At 43.0% G+C, this 17,891-nt stretch overlaps 2 protein-coding genes across 2 annotated transcripts; one reads left to right on the top strand and one right to left on the bottom strand.

The window, feature by feature from the left end:
* Positions 1 to 3,917: 3,917 nt before the first annotated feature.
* On the top strand, positions 3,918 to 11,953 carry LOC130486109 (putative defense protein 3). Its single transcript, XM_056859309.1, has 5 exons — positions 3,918 to 4,125; positions 8,197 to 8,309; positions 8,954 to 9,069; positions 10,292 to 10,356; positions 11,859 to 11,953. The coding sequence occupies exons 1-5, from the start codon at positions 3,918 to 3,920 to the stop codon at positions 11,951 to 11,953; spliced, it is 597 nt and encodes a 198-aa protein (XP_056715287.1).
* A 1,593-nt stretch (positions 11,954 to 13,546) lies between these two features.
* NDUFA1 (NADH:ubiquinone oxidoreductase subunit A1) lies at positions 13,547 to 17,823 on the bottom strand. Its single transcript, XM_056859310.1, has 3 exons — positions 17,719 to 17,823; positions 16,105 to 16,194; positions 13,547 to 13,654 (listed from the first exon to the last, which is right to left on the bottom strand). Exons 1-3 carry the CDS (start codon positions 17,818 to 17,820, stop codon positions 13,634 to 13,636), a joined length of 213 nt encoding a protein of 70 aa, XP_056715288.1. The 5' UTR covers positions 17,821 to 17,823; the 3' UTR covers positions 13,547 to 13,633.
* Positions 17,824 to 17,891: the final 68 nt, after the last annotated feature.

The following is a 17,891-nucleotide window of genomic DNA, read 5'->3' on the forward strand; positions in this document are numbered from 1 at the left end:
TAGTGGCAAAGAGGGACCTGGCAACCCTACATTATACCCTTCTGAGGTCCCTCCTCTCCCCAAAACCCACCATCCCCAGGCTCTACCCCCAAATCTCCAGGTATTTCCTAACCCAGAGCTGGCAATCTTTATAGTCCACTGCAAATGCTCATTATGAAATGTACAGCCTCTGACACAAGAAGGTGGATGTCATAGAAATAATGATCAAGCCAGCTTCACTAGGCATTGGATTGACCACAGCCCTTCTTCCCCCAAAAGGTGGCTTGGGGATGTTTAATTACCTGCCTGAAAGCACCTTCCAGGTTCTTTCTCTTGTGATAGGATCTGCTTTATTTCCCCCAGAGAAGCTGATTCCCTTGGCTCATTATGCAGCCGGCTGGCAGGCTTCCCAGGTTCCTTGGTAAGTGTTTGGTCACAGTCGTCACCCAGGCAACACCTGTCCAGCCAATAGGACAACAGCATTGATGTACAGGCATTCCATCCTGCTTCAAAGAAATGTGCAGCTGAAGAACTGTTTGTTGTATGCATCGAATGTTATCATTGGGCAGTGAGAGGCCAGAAGGCGAGAACTGCCAAGTTTCTTTTGTTTTTCTGTTGGGACTCGGCGCAGAAGGATCTATACCCTCCATGCATTGCTAAATGTTGGCTGGGCAGAGTTGGAAACAGAAAGGTGGGCAATACAGACTTTGGCCTAATCTATCAGGGCAGTAACATATGGAAAAAAAAATTGAAAAGAGACAGTAGTGTACCAGTAATAAACTCCAGGGAGGTACGTTAGTTTGCTGTGGCCAAAACCACCAAGTTATGGTATCAGTCAAAGTGGGTTTTGACTCACAAATGCTTATGCCACAATAAATGTGTTAGTCTTTGGGATGCTGTTTTAGAAGGACTGCTTTTATTAGGACTAGTCCTTACTAATTTGTAATGATTTCAATGCACTGCTGGAAAGGGCAAAGCAACCACCCATGCAACTTTGCACTCGTGTAACATCCTATTTAAACTTGCTTCTAACCCATGCAAAGCAACTAGTTACAGTGCCAGCACAACACTCACCTGGGCCGTGGCCCCATCCTCTGCAAACTACTCACCGTACATGAAGCTTCTTTCTCAGGTAGCACTGCCCAGAGTGAACAAGATATTGTGTAACTGAAAAGTTCCATGTTTAAATCAGACCTGAGTGGATCCTGATAAATGTTGTCAGGCTTATGCGTAAGATCATTTGAAAATTTTAAATTCCCCCAGGTGTTTCCCCCATCTGCTTTCCAGTAGGGAAAGAAGACAAATACTGTAAGGGTGCCTGTCTTTTTCTTTAGAGGGGCAAACAGTCTAAGGTGCATTTTTATTGGGGAGAACTGCAGAGTAAAATCCTCCATTCCCACCATCATATCTATAGCCTATATCTCCCCCCACCACCTACTTTCTAGGACCCCCCCCCAAAAAAAAGTTGTGATAGCCTGTCATGGGAATCCAATGTCACATGATCCTGTAAATCGCATCTAGGGTTGCCACCCTCCCGGTGGGGCCTGGAGGGTCTCCTAGCATTACAACTAATCTCCAGATTACATAAACGAATTCCCCTGAAGGAAATGGAAACTGAACTCTATGGCATCAACCCCCTACCACTAAGCAGCTTCCCTCCCCAGACTCCACCCTTCCATGCACCCCACCCCAAATATCCAGGAATTTCCCAAGCTGGAGTTGGCAACCCTAGAGTCACTGCACTGGGCTTTCTTCTGCTAATTAGATGAGTGAATGCTGCAGACATATGGGGGTCAGGCTCCCTGGCAGATGGGCATTTCTTGTTCTTATTCTAAAAGTACTCCTGTAAGAGTTAATTCTGCCTCTGATTTTAACTTTTTTAAAAAGTATGTCTCAAAACTGACCGCAACCATCTGGTCGCTGCTTTTCATGGTTTTTAATGGGATGCTTCCCAAACCACCCTAATTTCTTTTCATTTCTTCATCTTGTGACAGGAAATCTGCGTTTCAGCTTTAATTGATTTCCAAGCTCAGAACTATTTCCTTTGCAGTGAGGTGCTAGATTTCCCACAGCAAGTGGCTGGGGTGCTTTATAGAGAGACTGTGATCTCATTCCATGCAAAAGACAAACTCAGACAGGAAGTGTGATGAGTTTGTCATGGGTTAGCGTGTCCAGCCCTGTCAACCTTTGTGATTTGCTGTTTTATTCATTTCTATGACATCCCAAAATTGTTTAAAGCAGTTCTTGGTGGGAGGCATAAGTGCCTGCTTTTCCTTTTAATCATTATCAGCCAGTAAGACAATTGCTCATTTGTTCTTCTGGAACTACAAAGCAAACACGGGTGACCTTGAAGTTTGCCAGAGCTGCCAATGCTGTGGGGACTTTGAAGAGATGGTTTAATCTTGTCAAGGTAATGCCCAGGAATTACAGAAATGTATGATGCTTGTAGGTTACCCTCACCTGCAAACTCTTGATCTCCTTGGTTCAACATCCACATATTTCTCATACTAATAAGTCCTCTTTGACTTGAAAGCAATTTGGAACAGGGAAAGGGGACTTTAAAGCATCTTAGGGTATACCTTGGAGCAATATAATAAATATAATGAAGGTCTGGTGCAGCAGAGAGACTAGAATCATAAGCCTGGAGCCAGGAAGTCCTGGGCTCAAACTTCACTGCAGTCATTAACTTGCCTACCTTACAGGGTTGATGCAAAAATTATGTAATGTGAACTTTTCAGTAACAGCACCAAAGCATATAATGTGTTCCCAAAGGAGCTCCAATTGTCAGACTTCTATAATTGCTTAAAACGGTTTTGTTTTTTGAGAGGTGAGTTTATCTGTCTTTGGTTCAATTGGTTTGGTCAGTCATTTTGATGTTTTTAGTTCTGCTTGATCTTATAATGTCATTTTTTAAAAATATACTGTTTGCAAACTGCACTGTGGAGCTACTAGGTCAAAAAGGTGGAGCATAAAATATTTGAAATTAAAAATTAGGATGATGCATGTGAAGTTTGTTGAATATAATTGAATATTTGAATACCTAGATATTATCTAATTTCATAATTGCATAATTTCATCTCATACACAAACCAGAAAGAAATGCAACAGGCATCCAAGCCATTTCAAAGATTATGGAAGATGAATTAAAGTTATAATGATCCTTCCTCTTCTTTTTATTTCTAATCGTTTCAATCAGCTATGCTATTATGGTATTCCTTTTATACCTGTAATTAATACACACACACACAAACTGACAACAAATATTAAGCCCATGTCCAATAGCGCTGTAATTGTTATTTTTGTTATGTTTCCTTTTTTGTGTTTCTTTCTTTTTTGTTGTAATTACTGTTTTGATGAAGTTTTTTTTCTCTTTTTGTGTGTGTTCTTGTATTGGTAGTTGTGATTGTACTTATATCTGTAAATAAAAATATAATGCTATAATGAGAACAAGAATTAAAACAACAACAACATGTAAGTAGAGAGGGGAAAGTATGTCAACTGCACATTATGTGCAATGACGGCACATACCCTTATTTCACCATATTCAGATTCTAGAAAGCGACACCCCACATGGGCACATGCCATGAAGCAGGCACATTCAATGACCATGTTTTTTTCTGACACAGAAGACTTTTTTAGTGGAGGTAGGCTGGTATCTTTTTAAGGGGGCAAAGCTCCACGCAATCTTTAACCGTGCAAATTCCTAAATCCATCTTCCTTATCTTTCTCTCAGAAGAAACCTAGTTCACAGTAAAAAGAAGGGACATGTGAGCAAGAGGTTTTTGTATTCGAAAGGGGCAGAAAATGAAATTGTTATGGGTCAGTGACTCAGCAGGGCCCGCCCGCCCTTTCATTTTAAAGACACCCCCCCCAAGCCTCAGAGAGTTCATTATTGAGGCCAAGGAGAGCAGGCGTAACAGCTCCTTTTCTCCTTGGCCATGGCTCAGTGGAATCTCTGCCTTCTCTTTGGCTCCACGGTCCTTTGTACCATGCTCATTCCATGCGGTGCCTTTCCGACAGGGGCTCCTGCCTCCGCCTGTGAGAATATGTTACCTGTGCACACTGGGATCCAGCCCCAGCAAACTCTGGCTCCCTATGAATTTCTGGTGAGCTCACCGTCTTTCCTAAATGGGCAACCGATTAACAGTAAGTGCCTCTTTTTTGCTTAAGTTGAAACCTTTTCACTTGAAAGGGATAATATTGTGGCAATCAAGTGAGATGACTTTTCTACTCAATTTTTTGTTACGCTAGCAGTTAAAGATATTTTATTAATGGGCACTCCGGGTTGGGAAATACCTGGAGATTTTGGAGGTGGAGCCTGAGGAGGGCAGGGTTAAAGGACTTACATCCTGCCCTTCTATCCCCCCCCCCCACAAAAAATAAAGGACCTTCAGGGCAAGTTATAGCCATTTTAAAATTACAAAATACAGTCTTATAAAGAAATCCACTAGCCAATAAGGCAGGCTATAATTTCCCTCTTTTCAGAATAATTAAAACCAACAATTTTAGAAAGAGACCAACCCAATATAAGACCAAGACTGGCAAGAACCCTTGTCAAAAGGGTGGGTGTTAATGTTTGGTGAAATGTCAATGGGGATAGCGTGTGGTGGACCTCCCTTGGGAAGGAATTACAGAGCTGTGGAGGCACCGCAGAGAAGGCTTGCTCTCCTGCAGCATTTATCAGGTGGTGGGGCATTTAGTGAAGGCCCTCTAGGATTAGATCCAACTTTTTTCACTCAGGCCTTTTATGCATGGGTTGTTCCCATTGTGGTCACCCCTGACTACTTTGGGGCTTCATTTTAATTATGCATGTATTTTCCGACCATCAGAAATCGCCTCGCTCTCCCCTCACATTTTCTCTGCATTTTCAAGATGCTGTTTTACCCCGAGTTTAAAGTCAGCCTTGATCCCAAATCGAAAGCCAGTCCTGGGCATACTTGTCACTTTTGGTTTTTCTCCCCATGCCCATTCTAGTTTCTCCCTTCCATGTGTCTATCCCCCTCATCCAACCTCTCCTCTTGAAGTCAATGTTGAGTGCACTAGCGAGAGAATAATGCTGTAACACCATGAGGCTGCTTATCTGTTCAGTTTAACAGTGAGTATGGATCAGTTTCAGATCTAACAGTTGAGAGAACACTGAAATAATCACAAACAACCTATGTGGCTACTTTTTGGTCAGTTTCAAATCGAACAGTTGAGAGAACACTGAAATAATCACAACTGACCTATGCTGCTGCTTTTGGTCAGTTTCACAGAGAGTGTGGTCAGTTTCAGTTCCCACCACATCCTTGCAAGGAAGATTTGATTCCCATGTCCCGGACCAGGGACCCTGAAATGAATCCCCTTCTGATAGTCTGACCGAAAATGGGTTTGGACTCTTACACACACAGTAGAACACATTAATAAAAGTAACAGGCTTTACTGAAAATATTAAAGAATATGTTCAGCCTTAATCATAAAATAAGAATAAGCAGGTGCAATTAAGATAACAAAACTAGCTTCCTAACATACATTTACAGATGTAAAGGCAGGCAGGTTACATTATTAGGTGCTGTGGAACACAGGCAGGATAATGCTGCTGCAGTCGACTTGCTTGTGGGCTTCCTAGAAGCACCTGGTTGGCCACTGTGGGAATTTGATGGGCCTTGGTCTGATCCAGCATGGCCTTTCTTATGTTATGTTCTTATTATCTTCAAGTCAGCAAAAGTACCAAAGCAGCAGGTAGGAGATGCAGCAAGATGGTCCCTAGCCCATTATTTATTTTGATGTTATTATTGGGCGATGCATGGAAAAACTTGTGCCAGATGGTTATAGGCTAACTTTATAGGAAACTGGACCCCCTGACCAGTATAGGCCAATCAAGAACGTGTTCCAAAAGATGATTCTCGAAGAGGAGGAAGACTTCCCTCTCCCATCTGACATCACTGAGAGCAGTTAAGTTAGATCCTTTTGAAATGCAAAGCTTCAATCTCAAGCTTTTCATCTTGGCTTTGGGAACAGTGGAAGGAAGAGCTTGAAGCTTTGATATGGAACTCTCCCTGTGTTGTTTTTTGAACATTTGACTGACATATCAGGAAACAGGCTACCACTTTAAATTCATGACATGGCCACATGCTAATGTTTAAACTGTCAGGTTGATTGATACATATGTGCTGACCTCTCTTGACACCAATTCCCCTCCTTACTATAGCCCCCATAGGTTTTCGTCCATGGTCAAAAATGAAGGTCCTTCCCTTTTTCACTGGCAGAAAATGTGGTTAGAGCTCTTGAGGATTATTTCAGTGCCCAAATCAGTCTATATGGAAGGAGGTTACGTAAGGTAGTCTGAATTTAGCACCAGTGACCAAACTGTCTTTCTGGAATGTTTCTTCTTCATCGAGAAATAAAAATGGATACTAGTCATGATGCATACCTATTCTCTCCAGGATCAGAGGAGCATGCCTATTATATTAGGTGCTTTGGAACACAGGCAGGATAAATGCTGCTGCAGTTGTCTTGTTTGTGGGCTTCCTAGAGGCACCTGGTTGGGCCACTGTGTGAACAGACTGCTGGACTTGATGGACCTTGGTCTGATCCAGCATGGCCTTTCTAATGTTCTTATGAGAAACCCATGACATGCCTTGAAGGAAGCCCAGGGGTTCCTACAACACTGTTCGACAAAGCAGTGTATTTGGGTATTGCAGATTAAGCCAGAGGGCCATACTTTTCAGTGCTTGAAACTAGAGTTGCCAGCTCTGGGCTGCGAAATTCCTGGAGATTTCAAGGTGGAGCCTGGGGGGATTGGGTAGGGGGGACCTCAGCGGGATAAAATGCTGTACAGTCCACTCTTCAAAACCACTATTTTCTCCTGGGGAACAGATCTATGTTGCATGAAGATCAGTTGTAATTCCAGGAACATAAGAAAAGCCATGCTGGATCAGACCAAGGCCCATCAAGTCCAGCAGTCTGTTCACACAGTGGCCAACCAGGTGCCTCTAGGAAGCCACAAACAAGACAACTGCCGCAGCATTGTCCTGCCTGTGTTCCAAAACACCTAATATAATAGACGTACTCCTCTTATCCTGGAGAGAATAGACATGCATCATGACTAGTATCCATTTTTACTAGTAGCCATAAAAAGCCCTCTCCTCCATGAGCATATCTACTCCTCTCTTAAAGCCTTCCAAGCCATCACCACATCCTGGGGCAGGGAGTTCCACAATTTAACTATGTGTTGTGTGAAGAAGTACTTTCTTTTATCAATTTTGAATCTCTCACCCTCCAGTTTCAGCAGATGACCCCGCATTCTAGTATTATGAGAGAGGGAGAAAAGCTTCTCCCTGTCTACTCTCTCCATACCATGCATGATTTTATAGACCTCTATCATGTCTCCCCTTAACCATCCTCCAGGCCCCACCTGGAGGATGGTAAAGAGAACTCAGACCTGGTTCACACATGCAGGAAAATTAGGCGATAAAACGATATTCTCAGAAAGTTGAGGAGGTAAAATAGATGGTGTCAGTTTGGACTACAGAAGGGGCGGGGGAGGAAGGAGGGCAAAGAAAACTAGCTCAGCTAGAAGGCTTCTCTCTTTGTTTGCTGTGCTGGTTCTCTATTTGCAAGGAATTTTTAAACATAGGTAAACATTCTAAAATGTGATTCTCTATCTGCTCTTGGAAGTTGTATGATCCACTTCACCACCCTGAGTCTCTGCTAGTTTCCCGCTAGGGTTGCCAGGTCCCCGCTGACCACCAGAGGGGGATAGAGGTAGGGTTGCCAGATCCAGGTTGGGACATTCCTGGTGATTTGGGGAAAGAGCCTGGGGAGGACAGGTACATCAGTGGGGTACAATGTCATAGAGTCCACCCTCTAAAGCATCCATTTTATCCAGGGGAACTGATCTCTGTAGGAGGGTGGGGTTTGGGGATGGGAGGGACTTAAATGCCATAGAGTCCAATTGCCAAAGCGGCCATTTTCTCCAAGCAAACTGATCTCTATCAGCTGGAGAGCAGTTGTAATAGCAGGCGATCTCCAGCTAGTACCTGGAGGTTGGCAACCCTATTGGAGCCCATCAAAGTTTCCTGTGGGTGGTAGGATTTCTGCCCACAGATCATCACTTTCTCACCTCACCCCCTCCCCACTGCAGCCTGAAATGCCCCCTGAAACACTGTCAAAAATCCACCCCCCTTGTCCATGTAGATCTGTTCAACAGGATCCAACCCCCTGCTCTCTCTCCAGTTCAGATCCTGGGGCCTACGTACAGAGGGTTATTGTTAGAGGCTCGTTCGTTTGGTTCCACCACTGCACTGGGCTTTTGGAAGAGTCCACCCAACAACACAAAATTCTTGCAGGTAAGAGACACAAAGTCTCTTTGGATCTTCTCTCTGAAACAATGAGAACTAGAAGCCTGAGAGATCCAGGGACAAAATTCATATGATCCTGGGGACCTGTGATTAGATTCTCCCATGCACAATTTAGGTGCAAAAAGCCGCTGCAGGGCTTTTTGTCATATGCAGAATGGCCTTAGGAATGAAAAAAAGTTGTACAGCCATAATGGTCCTTGCAAAATCCAAAAACAAGAACAAAATCCATGTGATATTTTTTATTAGGTCCAACCAAATTGACGCAAAACACTGTGTTGGCTTTTGAGCTCACCAAAACTCTTATCAGGCTGGTTGATACAGAATGTTAAAATGGATAGAAAGCAGATTGTCCAGGCCATGGTGTCAAGGTCTGATCCTGCACACACCCTCTCTGAGAGATGCAAGCAGGCCATCAGTTTCCTTTGTTCTAACACTGGAATATGGAAACCACCCCAAATGGTCTCAAATCAGAATTTAGAATCAGAGCAAGAGTGCAAGGCAAAGTCCAAAGCATTCAATTTGTTTGGCTCCCTGACGGCCAGTGAGCTAAAAGCTCTTAATCCTGTTTAAAATATGAAAGTATTTTGAGAAAGATTATGTAAATGTCCTCCCCCCCCTTTTTTTTTTTGCAGTGCTCTGGAAACCCATATGGAGCAGTGACTCATTCCAACACCAATTTAAAAACAAGACAGACTGCTTATACATGGCTCCCACCTAACTCTGGCTGCCCCTCAGTGGTTACATTCGTGTAAGTGTTGTGCATTCTTTAAAAAATTGCTGCCTTCCTTTAAATGTATTTCAGATCCTTCCCTTTTAAAAGCAGAAAATTATCTAAGTGGGCATAAAGGCTGCTAAGCAATTAACGCAAGCTGCTTTCTCACTGTTTACACACAATAATTTCATTCTTCCAGGATATGTGTGTGTGTGTAAAGTGCCGTCAAGTCGCAGCCGACTTGTGGCGACCCCTTTTTGGGGTTTTCATGGCAAGAGACTAAGAGAGGTGGTTTGATAGATGTGTGTTTTTTAAGTATGAAGAATTTTCAGAAACTGAATCAAAGCAGTTGCAAAGAGTCCCTCCCCCATACACATAAAAAGTGCCTTTCTGGAACGGACCAGTGGTCCATCTAGTCTAGCATCCTGTTTGACACGGAGGCAAACTTGTTGCTCTGTAGGGTCACAAACAGGACATCGAGGTAAAAGCCTTCCCCTGGTGTTGCCTCTTAGCACAGATAATGTTGGAGGTTCCCTTTAGCGATCATGACTAGAAGCCACTGACGGACCCTCTCCTCCCCGAAGCTAATTCCTTTTTAAAGCTACCTATGCTTGTGACCACCTGATCTGGATATCCCAGGCTAGCCCGATCTCATCAGATCTCAAATTCTAAGCAGGGTCAGCCCTGGTTAGTATTTGGATGAGAGACCACTAGGATTGCCAACCTCCAGGTGGGGCCTGGAGATCTCCCACTGTTGCTCTCCAGGCAATAGAGATCAGCTCCCCAGAAAACAGCTACTTTGGAGGGTGAACTCTATGGCGTACCATGCTGAAGTCCCTCCCCTCTCCAGGCTCCACCCCCAAAATCTCCAAGTATTTCCCTACCCAGAGCTGGCAACCCTGGAGACCACCAAGGAAATCCAAGGTCGCGATGCAGAGGCAGGCAATGGCAAACCACCTCTGAACATCTCTTGCCTTGAAAACTCCATTGGGGTTGCCATAAGTCAACTGTGACTTGACGGCATTAATAATAATAATGCTTGTGACCATCTCTATGCAGTGCATTCCACAATTACTTCCTGAATATATTGCCCATTAACTTAAATGGGTGTACCTGAGTTGTAGTGTTATGTGAGAGAGATCTGTCCATTTTCTGCACCCCATGGTGCATTCTGTAAACCTCTACCATGACAGGCTGCAAATGTCTCTCTCTCTCAACGTATATTTTAAAGTGCCTCCCTCCCCCCTTTTTAAATTAGGGCAACAGTCGCCTGGTCTCATGAAATCTACTGGACCAACGTCAAGTCTAAAGTGATCTGGAAAAGTGAGTAACTCTCTAAATCACTATTTTGAAATAAGGCCCTGTTTTCAAGGTAACAAACTGCTTCCACTGAAATAGCACATTCTGCATGGAAAGAATATTCTAACAGGGGTAAACACATCTGGAAGGGCCAAGATAGCACTGAATTTCTCGTTACAGATCTGATCCTTCTACTTGGAATCAAGAGAAGGGTTTCCTGTTTAACTAGCAACTTTTGGAATTTCTGCTACAGTGCACGGCTTGGTATATCCGAAGAGTGCCTTGCTGCATTACATGGAGAGATTCCTCTATCCCGGCATTCTGTTTCCAAAAGCAGCCTCAAAGGAGGACATCAGTTATTTCCTGTTTGATCCCAGAATCCAATAATTTAGAATAATGCTGCTCCTATAAAGCATCATGGCTAACAGCACTTATTTAAGACAGCTGTAAAAGCCTACTCAACAGGTCACTGCTATCACAAGAAGCAGAGAAGGGCACTAGCCAATGTGGTATACTAGTTGGGAGTGTGAGTGGTGAGACCCAGGCTCACATGGAAGCTCGCTGTGTGACTTTGGGCCAGCCTCTCTTTCACAGCCGATTTACAGGGCTATTGTGAGTATAACAAGGAATAGGGGAGAACTATGTATGAGCCAGTGCAGTAGAGTGCCAGACCGGAACCTGGCAGACCCAGGTCTGAATCTCCGCTCTGCTATGGAAGCTTGCTGGGTGACCTTGGGCCTGTCCCACTCAGTCTAACCTACCTCACAGGGATGTTGTGAGGATAAAATGGAAAAGGGAAGAATGGTGTCCTCATGGCGTCCTTGTCCGTACAAAAAGTGGAGCATACACAAAGTAAATACATTAACAAAATGTCACCCCCTGAGCTGTTTGGAAAAATAATAGCATAAACATGAGATAGATAATAGAATATATTTTTAAAGTCCAAGAAAATTGTTACATCTATTATGATCACTGATTTGGACCTCCAAATACACAGGAAATATATATATGACTAGCAGATGGTTAGAAAGGATATCACCTGTATATATTATCTCTGTCCGTCTGGTTAGTGTTGGAAACAGGGCAATAGGCTGAAGAAGAAGAGTTGGTTTTTATATGCCGACTTTCTCTACCACTTAAGGCAGAATCAAACCGGCTTACAATCACCTTCCCTTCCCCTCCCCACAACAGGCACCCTGTGAGGTAGGTGAGGCTGAGAGAGCATGACTTGCCCAAGGTCACCCAGCTGGCTTCATGTGTAGGAGTAGGGAAACGAATCACCAGATTAGCCTCCGCCACTCACGTGGAAAAGTGGGGAATCAAACCCAGTTCTCCAGATCAGACTCCACCACTCCAAACCACTGCACCACGCTGGCACTACACCACCCTTGGTCTGATCCAGAAAGACAATTCTTAATGTCCTTGAGTGAAGGTGATGGACAAAACTGAACCTCTGATTTTATATTGTTTCAGCTTTTTAGCCCAGACTAGAAAGATCGTAATCTAATTTTCTTTCTGCATCACAGATCCCAAAGCTACATGCGGAGCCGAGACACCAACCAGAATACTGCCTGCTGCAGCACTGTTATCTCTGCTACTGATTTTGTTTGGACACATTTAGAAACCAATACAAGGTTTAGCTTTAGCGAATGAATCAAAAAAGAATTATAATATTTTTAGTGCAGAAAAAATCCTTTCTTCCCTAAGACATGTATGATATCCCAACACGCATCTTTATATAGAGTTTCTGCTTATAAAATAGGGCAACTCTTCTAGCCCCTAGAATGGGAGAAAACAGAACATTTTGTACTTAATGAAAACATTATTCCATTGCTGGTATAGCCACTACAGATATTCAGTGTACAAATAAATCATAGCACAGAGTTTGCACATCATTTGATTTGCTGTAGAAGTTTTCAGGTTTGCTGTCGCCATGGTTTGAAACTACTGAATAAATGTCACCTAGTCAAGCCTAATTACCCAGATCTGGCAATGTTACCACAAGTTAATGGAACCATTTATGGTCAAGACTATAATTCAGTCTCCCCATTATAGGAAAGAATATATGAGCATATTGTGAAGGTATGAAACGTTAACACGCCTGATGCAAGTGTTACCATAATATTGCATGAAGAAGAATCCTTGGGAAATTATCACCAGTGCTTTGGATAAAGATTTGAAAGGGGAAATGGGGGCAGCCAAGCAAAAGACTGTCTATCTAGAAGGCAGTTCTTCAAATACCTTGGTCCCAACCTATATAGGGGGAGGCCATGCTTCTCTGTATATATAGCCATAAACACACATCCTCTGGCTGGAAACTGAGTTCATCTGTACAGGTCATGCTTTTGTGTGTGTGTGTCTCTCCCCCCGCCCCCCGCCTCCATTCAGAGATAAGGTGAGCAGTCACAAAGAAAAGGTCTTCTTACCCATGGAACCCCAGCTATGGAATGCCTATCCTGTCAACCAGCACCGTTGCTTACTGCCTGCCACCACATTTCAGGTGGACAGCCACATCAGTCTATATTAGTAGAACAAGACTCCAGTCCAGTAGCACCTTAAAGGCCAACAAAATTTTCCAGGGTATAAACTTTTGTGAATCAAAGATCACTTTGTCCAACATATTCTCATCTGTATCTGATGAAGTGAGTTTTGACTCACAAAAGCTTGTACCTTGGAAAACATCATTGGTCTTCGAGGTGCTACAGGACTCCAATTTTACCTGCTAAGACGTCAAACAAAATATTTCAGCAAGCTCTTACTTAGCTTAAATCATATTATTGATTGTGTCTCCACCCCATGTTTAATGGTTCATTTTGCTCACTTTTACCCTTTCTGCTACTGTTTTAATAGACTGGAGGTCTGTTTTAGGAAAATTTTAGCTTTTTAAATAGATACATTGTGAGTCTCACAACTTGAAGACTACAGACTTTGGGCTTTGCCACCATGCCCTGAAACAACTGAAATTGGAAAACAGACCCAACTGGACTTGTTTAGATAGTACTGGATTCAAAAACAGGTTTTCAAGCTGCTGATGTGAGGGGGGTGGGTTCTTTTCTGAATATAAAAGGTAAAAGTCTTCTAGCACTCAGTGAGACAAGCAGATCTCTCACAGAGAAGGGAGCAATAGACTTTATATTAACAAAACTGGAGATTAAGGTGTTTCACTTTCTTTCTTGGGAATTAAACATGTATGTCCTCCTTCCCCCCATTCTCAAGTTTATACTCAATATGAGGTACACTTTGTCAAATACGTGTTTATTGATATTAGGCTGGTTCTGGTAGGGTTTATCATGCCGTGGGTTTAGTCAATGTTCTCCAAGCCCTGAAAAATATAAAGTAAGACCAAGTTAAAGGCTTCTGCCACATGTAACATTGATGCTATCCAAGAGTTAACAAATCCCTTTCCAAGGTACTTCTCTGCTTATTTAACATTATAAAGGCAGGATACTGTGCAGTGCAAGCAGAGTTACACTGCACAAACATTTATTTTCCTGATAGCTCCTCCTGGTACAGTCTTCTGTTCCCCCCATGTGGCCCCTAGGTTGGTTAGCAGACCCCCCAAGGGACAGCATGAGGGTTTAAATATGAGACTGCCATGAGAGGGGAGGAATCAGCAAAAATCACCATCTCCTTTCTGAGTGGAAGTACCGACCATCAGCAGGCAGGCAAGCTCTTTTCCAACATCAGAGATGAGCCCTAACAACTATTCTGGTTGCCATTGACCCCACTGCTGTGATGTCACAGAGAGGCTTGCAAGCTTCGGGCTGGACAGACAATTCTTCAGTAGATATCCCATGCCGAAGCTCAAAATTTGTGCAACCCTAAGGAAATGATGTCAGTACACAGCCACCAATTTATTCACTTTTAAATATATTCTTTCTCAAAGTATATTCTTAGTTTAAACTTTTAACTTATCATAACATGTACATCAACAAAGTTATAAGTTCTGAATACAACTGGATTTACCGTGAAGCTTCACTATACAAAACACTTATCAGAACCTTTAACAATAAGCGGGTTACAGCGATCCCCACAATACTGCCTACTTTAGAGTAAAGGACATTGCTGCCGGCGTTTGGATTTTTCCAGGGGGTACTCATTATTGTTAAAGGTTCTGATTATATATCAGTACACCTACTTTTTATAGAAGCTCAAAATTTGGCACAAGAGGGTTGAGAATCACTGTAATGGATTTTGTTGACATTTTGTGGCATCGTTTTATATACAAGGTTCCATAACGCAAAGATCAAATTGTCAGCATCCAGAAAAAGTTTGTTTGCTGAATTCCCTACTTTAGTACCCTGGAAATTCTCATCCATCTTACAGGAAAGGTGACCATGAACAAATTCTCAGAGGCGTATGGCTCTGCCCCAGTGATAATTCTTTAAAAAACCATTTGTAGATACATTTCAACACATATAATGAATCTGCAAAACTGCAAAAAAAAAATCCATGACTATGATGCAACCCACAGTGGTTGATTAGGCACAGAGTGCCTTTTGGAGGCATGGAGAAATCACACAATACAAACTCCGAGGCCCATGAGTAACATTTACCAAATTGAACAATATAAGCATCACACAGGTGCCCTGGACATTAAACAACACCTTGTGGACAAGGATAACTTGACCTGACTGAGCCATTTGCAGAAAACAGGCAAGACATCCCTTAAGTACCTGGAGACCAGAGCCTGTACTGATATTAGTCAGGAAAATCAGCCCTGCTTCCTGCTGCCCTGGACCCACCAGCTCTTCCAGTGGCCTCCAACACCCCCTATGGTAATTTGCTTAGTGGCAGTTTTTTGTGCGTGTGCCCAGTATCATGAGATTACATGATAGTTGGATGCCAGCAGCCACTGAAAATGACAAAGAAAGGCTGGGGGATGAACAACTGCAAAGGAAGAAGAGGCAAAAGGTAAGCAGCCAGTGATGTGCTGTAGCTAGTGTGTTAGAAATGGATCAGGGAGACCTGGGTTCAAATCCAACTCACCGGGTGACCTTAGACCAGTTCCGTTTGTCTCCACCTAATCTAACTCAAGGACTAGTTATAAGGATAAAGCACAGAAGAGGAGAACCATGTACACCACTCTGAGCTCATCAGAAGAAGGGGGAGATAAAATGTATCAATTAGATAACTGTAGCTGCAGTAAGGCTAATAAGGAACTGAAGTCTGTCAGCTACATGCTCAGGCATCAGACAGCAACACTGCACAAAAGAAAGGGAAGCAGGGAAATAAGAGCAACACAAGAAAGAGAACTCCTCCCCACACACAAAGGTCTAAATCCCTGAATGAGGCAATCTCATACCATAAATAATGTCAGCATTCAGAATTTCTACAATTCTTCATCCAGCAATGTTATTTTATCAGTGGCCATTTATGCTTGGTAATTAGCAGCCTTTTTTATTTCTTCATGCTCAACCGTCATTTGCATACCATCATTCAGAATTTCTACAATTCTTCATCCAGCAATGTTATTTTATCAGTGGCCATTTATGCTTGGTAATTAGCAGCCAGTTCCAGGCTGAAGTGCCCCGCATTTTTTTTTTATTTTTTCATGCTCAACCGTCATTTGCATACCATCATTCAGAATTTCTACAATTCTTCATCCAGCAATGTTATTTTATCAGTGGCTGTGAATAGATGTTAAGGGGTAGAACACAGCCCAGAAGTCACCCAGGGACCAAGACAGTGGTGAACTGCTGATGAATTTAAGTCTTTCAATACTAGTTTTGCCCTGACTACTTTGTACCAAGAGGTCTGTTCAAAACTCACCTTTGATTCATAGTAGCAATTGGTTTGGGAAACACGCCTGTCCCTTTCCATCAGGTGCCACTGATAGGTGTTCCGAGCAAACCTCTTCTCCTAAGCACACAGAAATGCATCAGAGAGTATAGAGGGAAGAAAAAAGAGAAATTACACAATTGTATCTGAAAAATTAGATGCAAAGCTGACAGAGTGCTGACACAAGCAATGCTGGCTGAGGTGCAAAGATTTTTCTGCAACCAGGTTACTGGACATTACAATCTAGCATGTGACACAATTAAATTTGTAGGTAGGGATACAATTCAACAGAGAAGATGGTAAAAATGTGTCTGCACCACTTCAGACTGCTAGTATGGGATTTTATCACTGAATGTTCTTTCATTTTTACATACAGAACTAGCCATGTTGTACTTCTTACTTTAATGATACTGTTCATATGGCCAATTCTGCCCTGAACAATGTCACACTGAGATCAAAATAAAGAAAAGAAAAAAAGGAACTATCTAAATAGCCCATAAGAATATTAGTATTTTTAAATCTTGATTGACTGGGAAAGAAATTTGGTGACTGCCAATGTATTATTAAGATCCAGCCCTGCTAAAAGAACCCTCAGATTATCCAGTTTAGAGACAGATTCCTGGATAAACGGCTTTATCCATCTGTCCTTAGCCTCGTTGAGCAAGTCGCAGCTAAACAAGGAATGCTGAAGAGTGTCTATTTGGCCAGAACCACATTGACATACTCTCTCACAGTACGGTACCCTATTTAAATGACCTCTAGCCATGTTGTGAAATTGACAGAATGCTACACTTGGGCTGTGGATCCTGGTTCAAATCTCCATTCAGTTCTGAAATAGCAACTATTGTGATTTCACTGATTATGTTTTTACCAGACATTTATGTCAAGGAGCTCAGGGTATTGTGTGCAGGCTTCTTTGTCCCCAAATTATCAGTCCTCTGACTGGTCCAACAACATCCACTAAACTAGGGCAGTCAAGCAGGGAGTTAAACATAGATCTGTCCAGTCTATTCTTATTGCACCCTTCCTCAAAGGGGCTCATGGTGACATACATGGGTCGCCTCTCCCCTGGTTTTAGCATCACAACAATCCTGTGAAGTATTTTAGGCTTAGAAAGTGAGTGATGAACCTGTTGTCACACAGTAAGCTTCATAAAGGATCTGAACCCAGCCCTAACCTGTCACTTTAACTACTCAATGCACTTTAACTGCTCAATGCAGGCTGCTCTGTCAGTCACTTCATATGTGGCACTGGAATGCTACAAAATGAGACTAAAACCTTGCAATAAAAGCAGATTTTTAACGTGAGATAGGATGGTCGGTAGTTAAAGTATCAAACTACTGTCTGGGAGATCTAGGTTAAAATCCCCACTCCACCACAAATCTCACTGGAAATCCAAGGCGAGTCACCCTCTCTCAAATCAGCCTACCTCACAGGGCTGTTGTGGAGATAAAAGCAGGGTAAAGGAGAACAATACCACACCGCCCTGAGCTCACGGGAGAAAAGATAGTATAGAGTGTACTAGAAAGAGCCAGCTAGGGAGTAAATGGGAAACCCTCTCGCCGCCAGATCTCTTCCTGGCCGAATAGCCAGACACACGCTCACCTTTCCCCCATTCGTGTATCTCTGGATCCAGGTGGTGGAGAGCCCAGGGATTGTCAAACACACATACATGACAGTCAAGGCGGGCAGGATCTCGTACCACATCCTGACGTTACCGGCGCCCTCTCGCAAGACCTCTGCTCTCCTTCCCCTGGACGCACAGTAATCATCACGCA

The sequence above is a fragment of the Euleptes europaea genome, chromosome 13 (genome assembly GCF_029931775.1).
Source record: "Euleptes europaea isolate rEulEur1 chromosome 13, rEulEur1.hap1, whole genome shotgun sequence".
NCBI classification, from domain to species: domain Eukaryota; kingdom Metazoa; phylum Chordata; class Lepidosauria; order Squamata; family Sphaerodactylidae; genus Euleptes; species Euleptes europaea.

What these genes read in the sequence shown, in the direction of transcription:
- LOC130486109 (XM_056859309.1), top strand. Translation starts at nt 3,918, where the DNA reads ATGGCTCAGTGGAATCTCTGCCTTCTCTTTGGCTCCACGGTCCTTTGT. An exon ending in ACAACACAAAATTCTTGCAG is followed by an intron (nt 8,310 to 8,953) that starts GTAAGAGACACA and finishes TTTTTTTTGCAG; the next exon opens with TGCTCTGGAAACCCATATGG. An exon ending in GTCTAAAGTGATCTGGAAAA is followed by an intron (nt 10,357 to 11,858) that starts GTGAGTAACTCT and finishes TCTGCATCACAG; the next exon opens with ATCCCAAAGCTACATGCGGA.
- NDUFA1 (XM_056859310.1), bottom strand. Translation starts at nt 17,820, where the DNA reads ATGTGGTACGAGATCCTGCCCGCCTTGACTGTCATGTATGTGTGTTTG. An exon ending in GATACACGAATGGGGGAAAG is followed by an intron (nt 16,195 to 17,718) that starts GTGAGCGTGTGT and finishes CTGTGTGCTTAG; the next exon opens with GAGAAGAGGTTTGCTCGGAA. An exon ending in ATTGCTACTATGAATCAAAG is followed by an intron (nt 13,655 to 16,104) that starts GTGAGTTTTGAA and finishes TATATTTTTCAG; the next exon opens with GGCTTGGAGAACATTGACTA.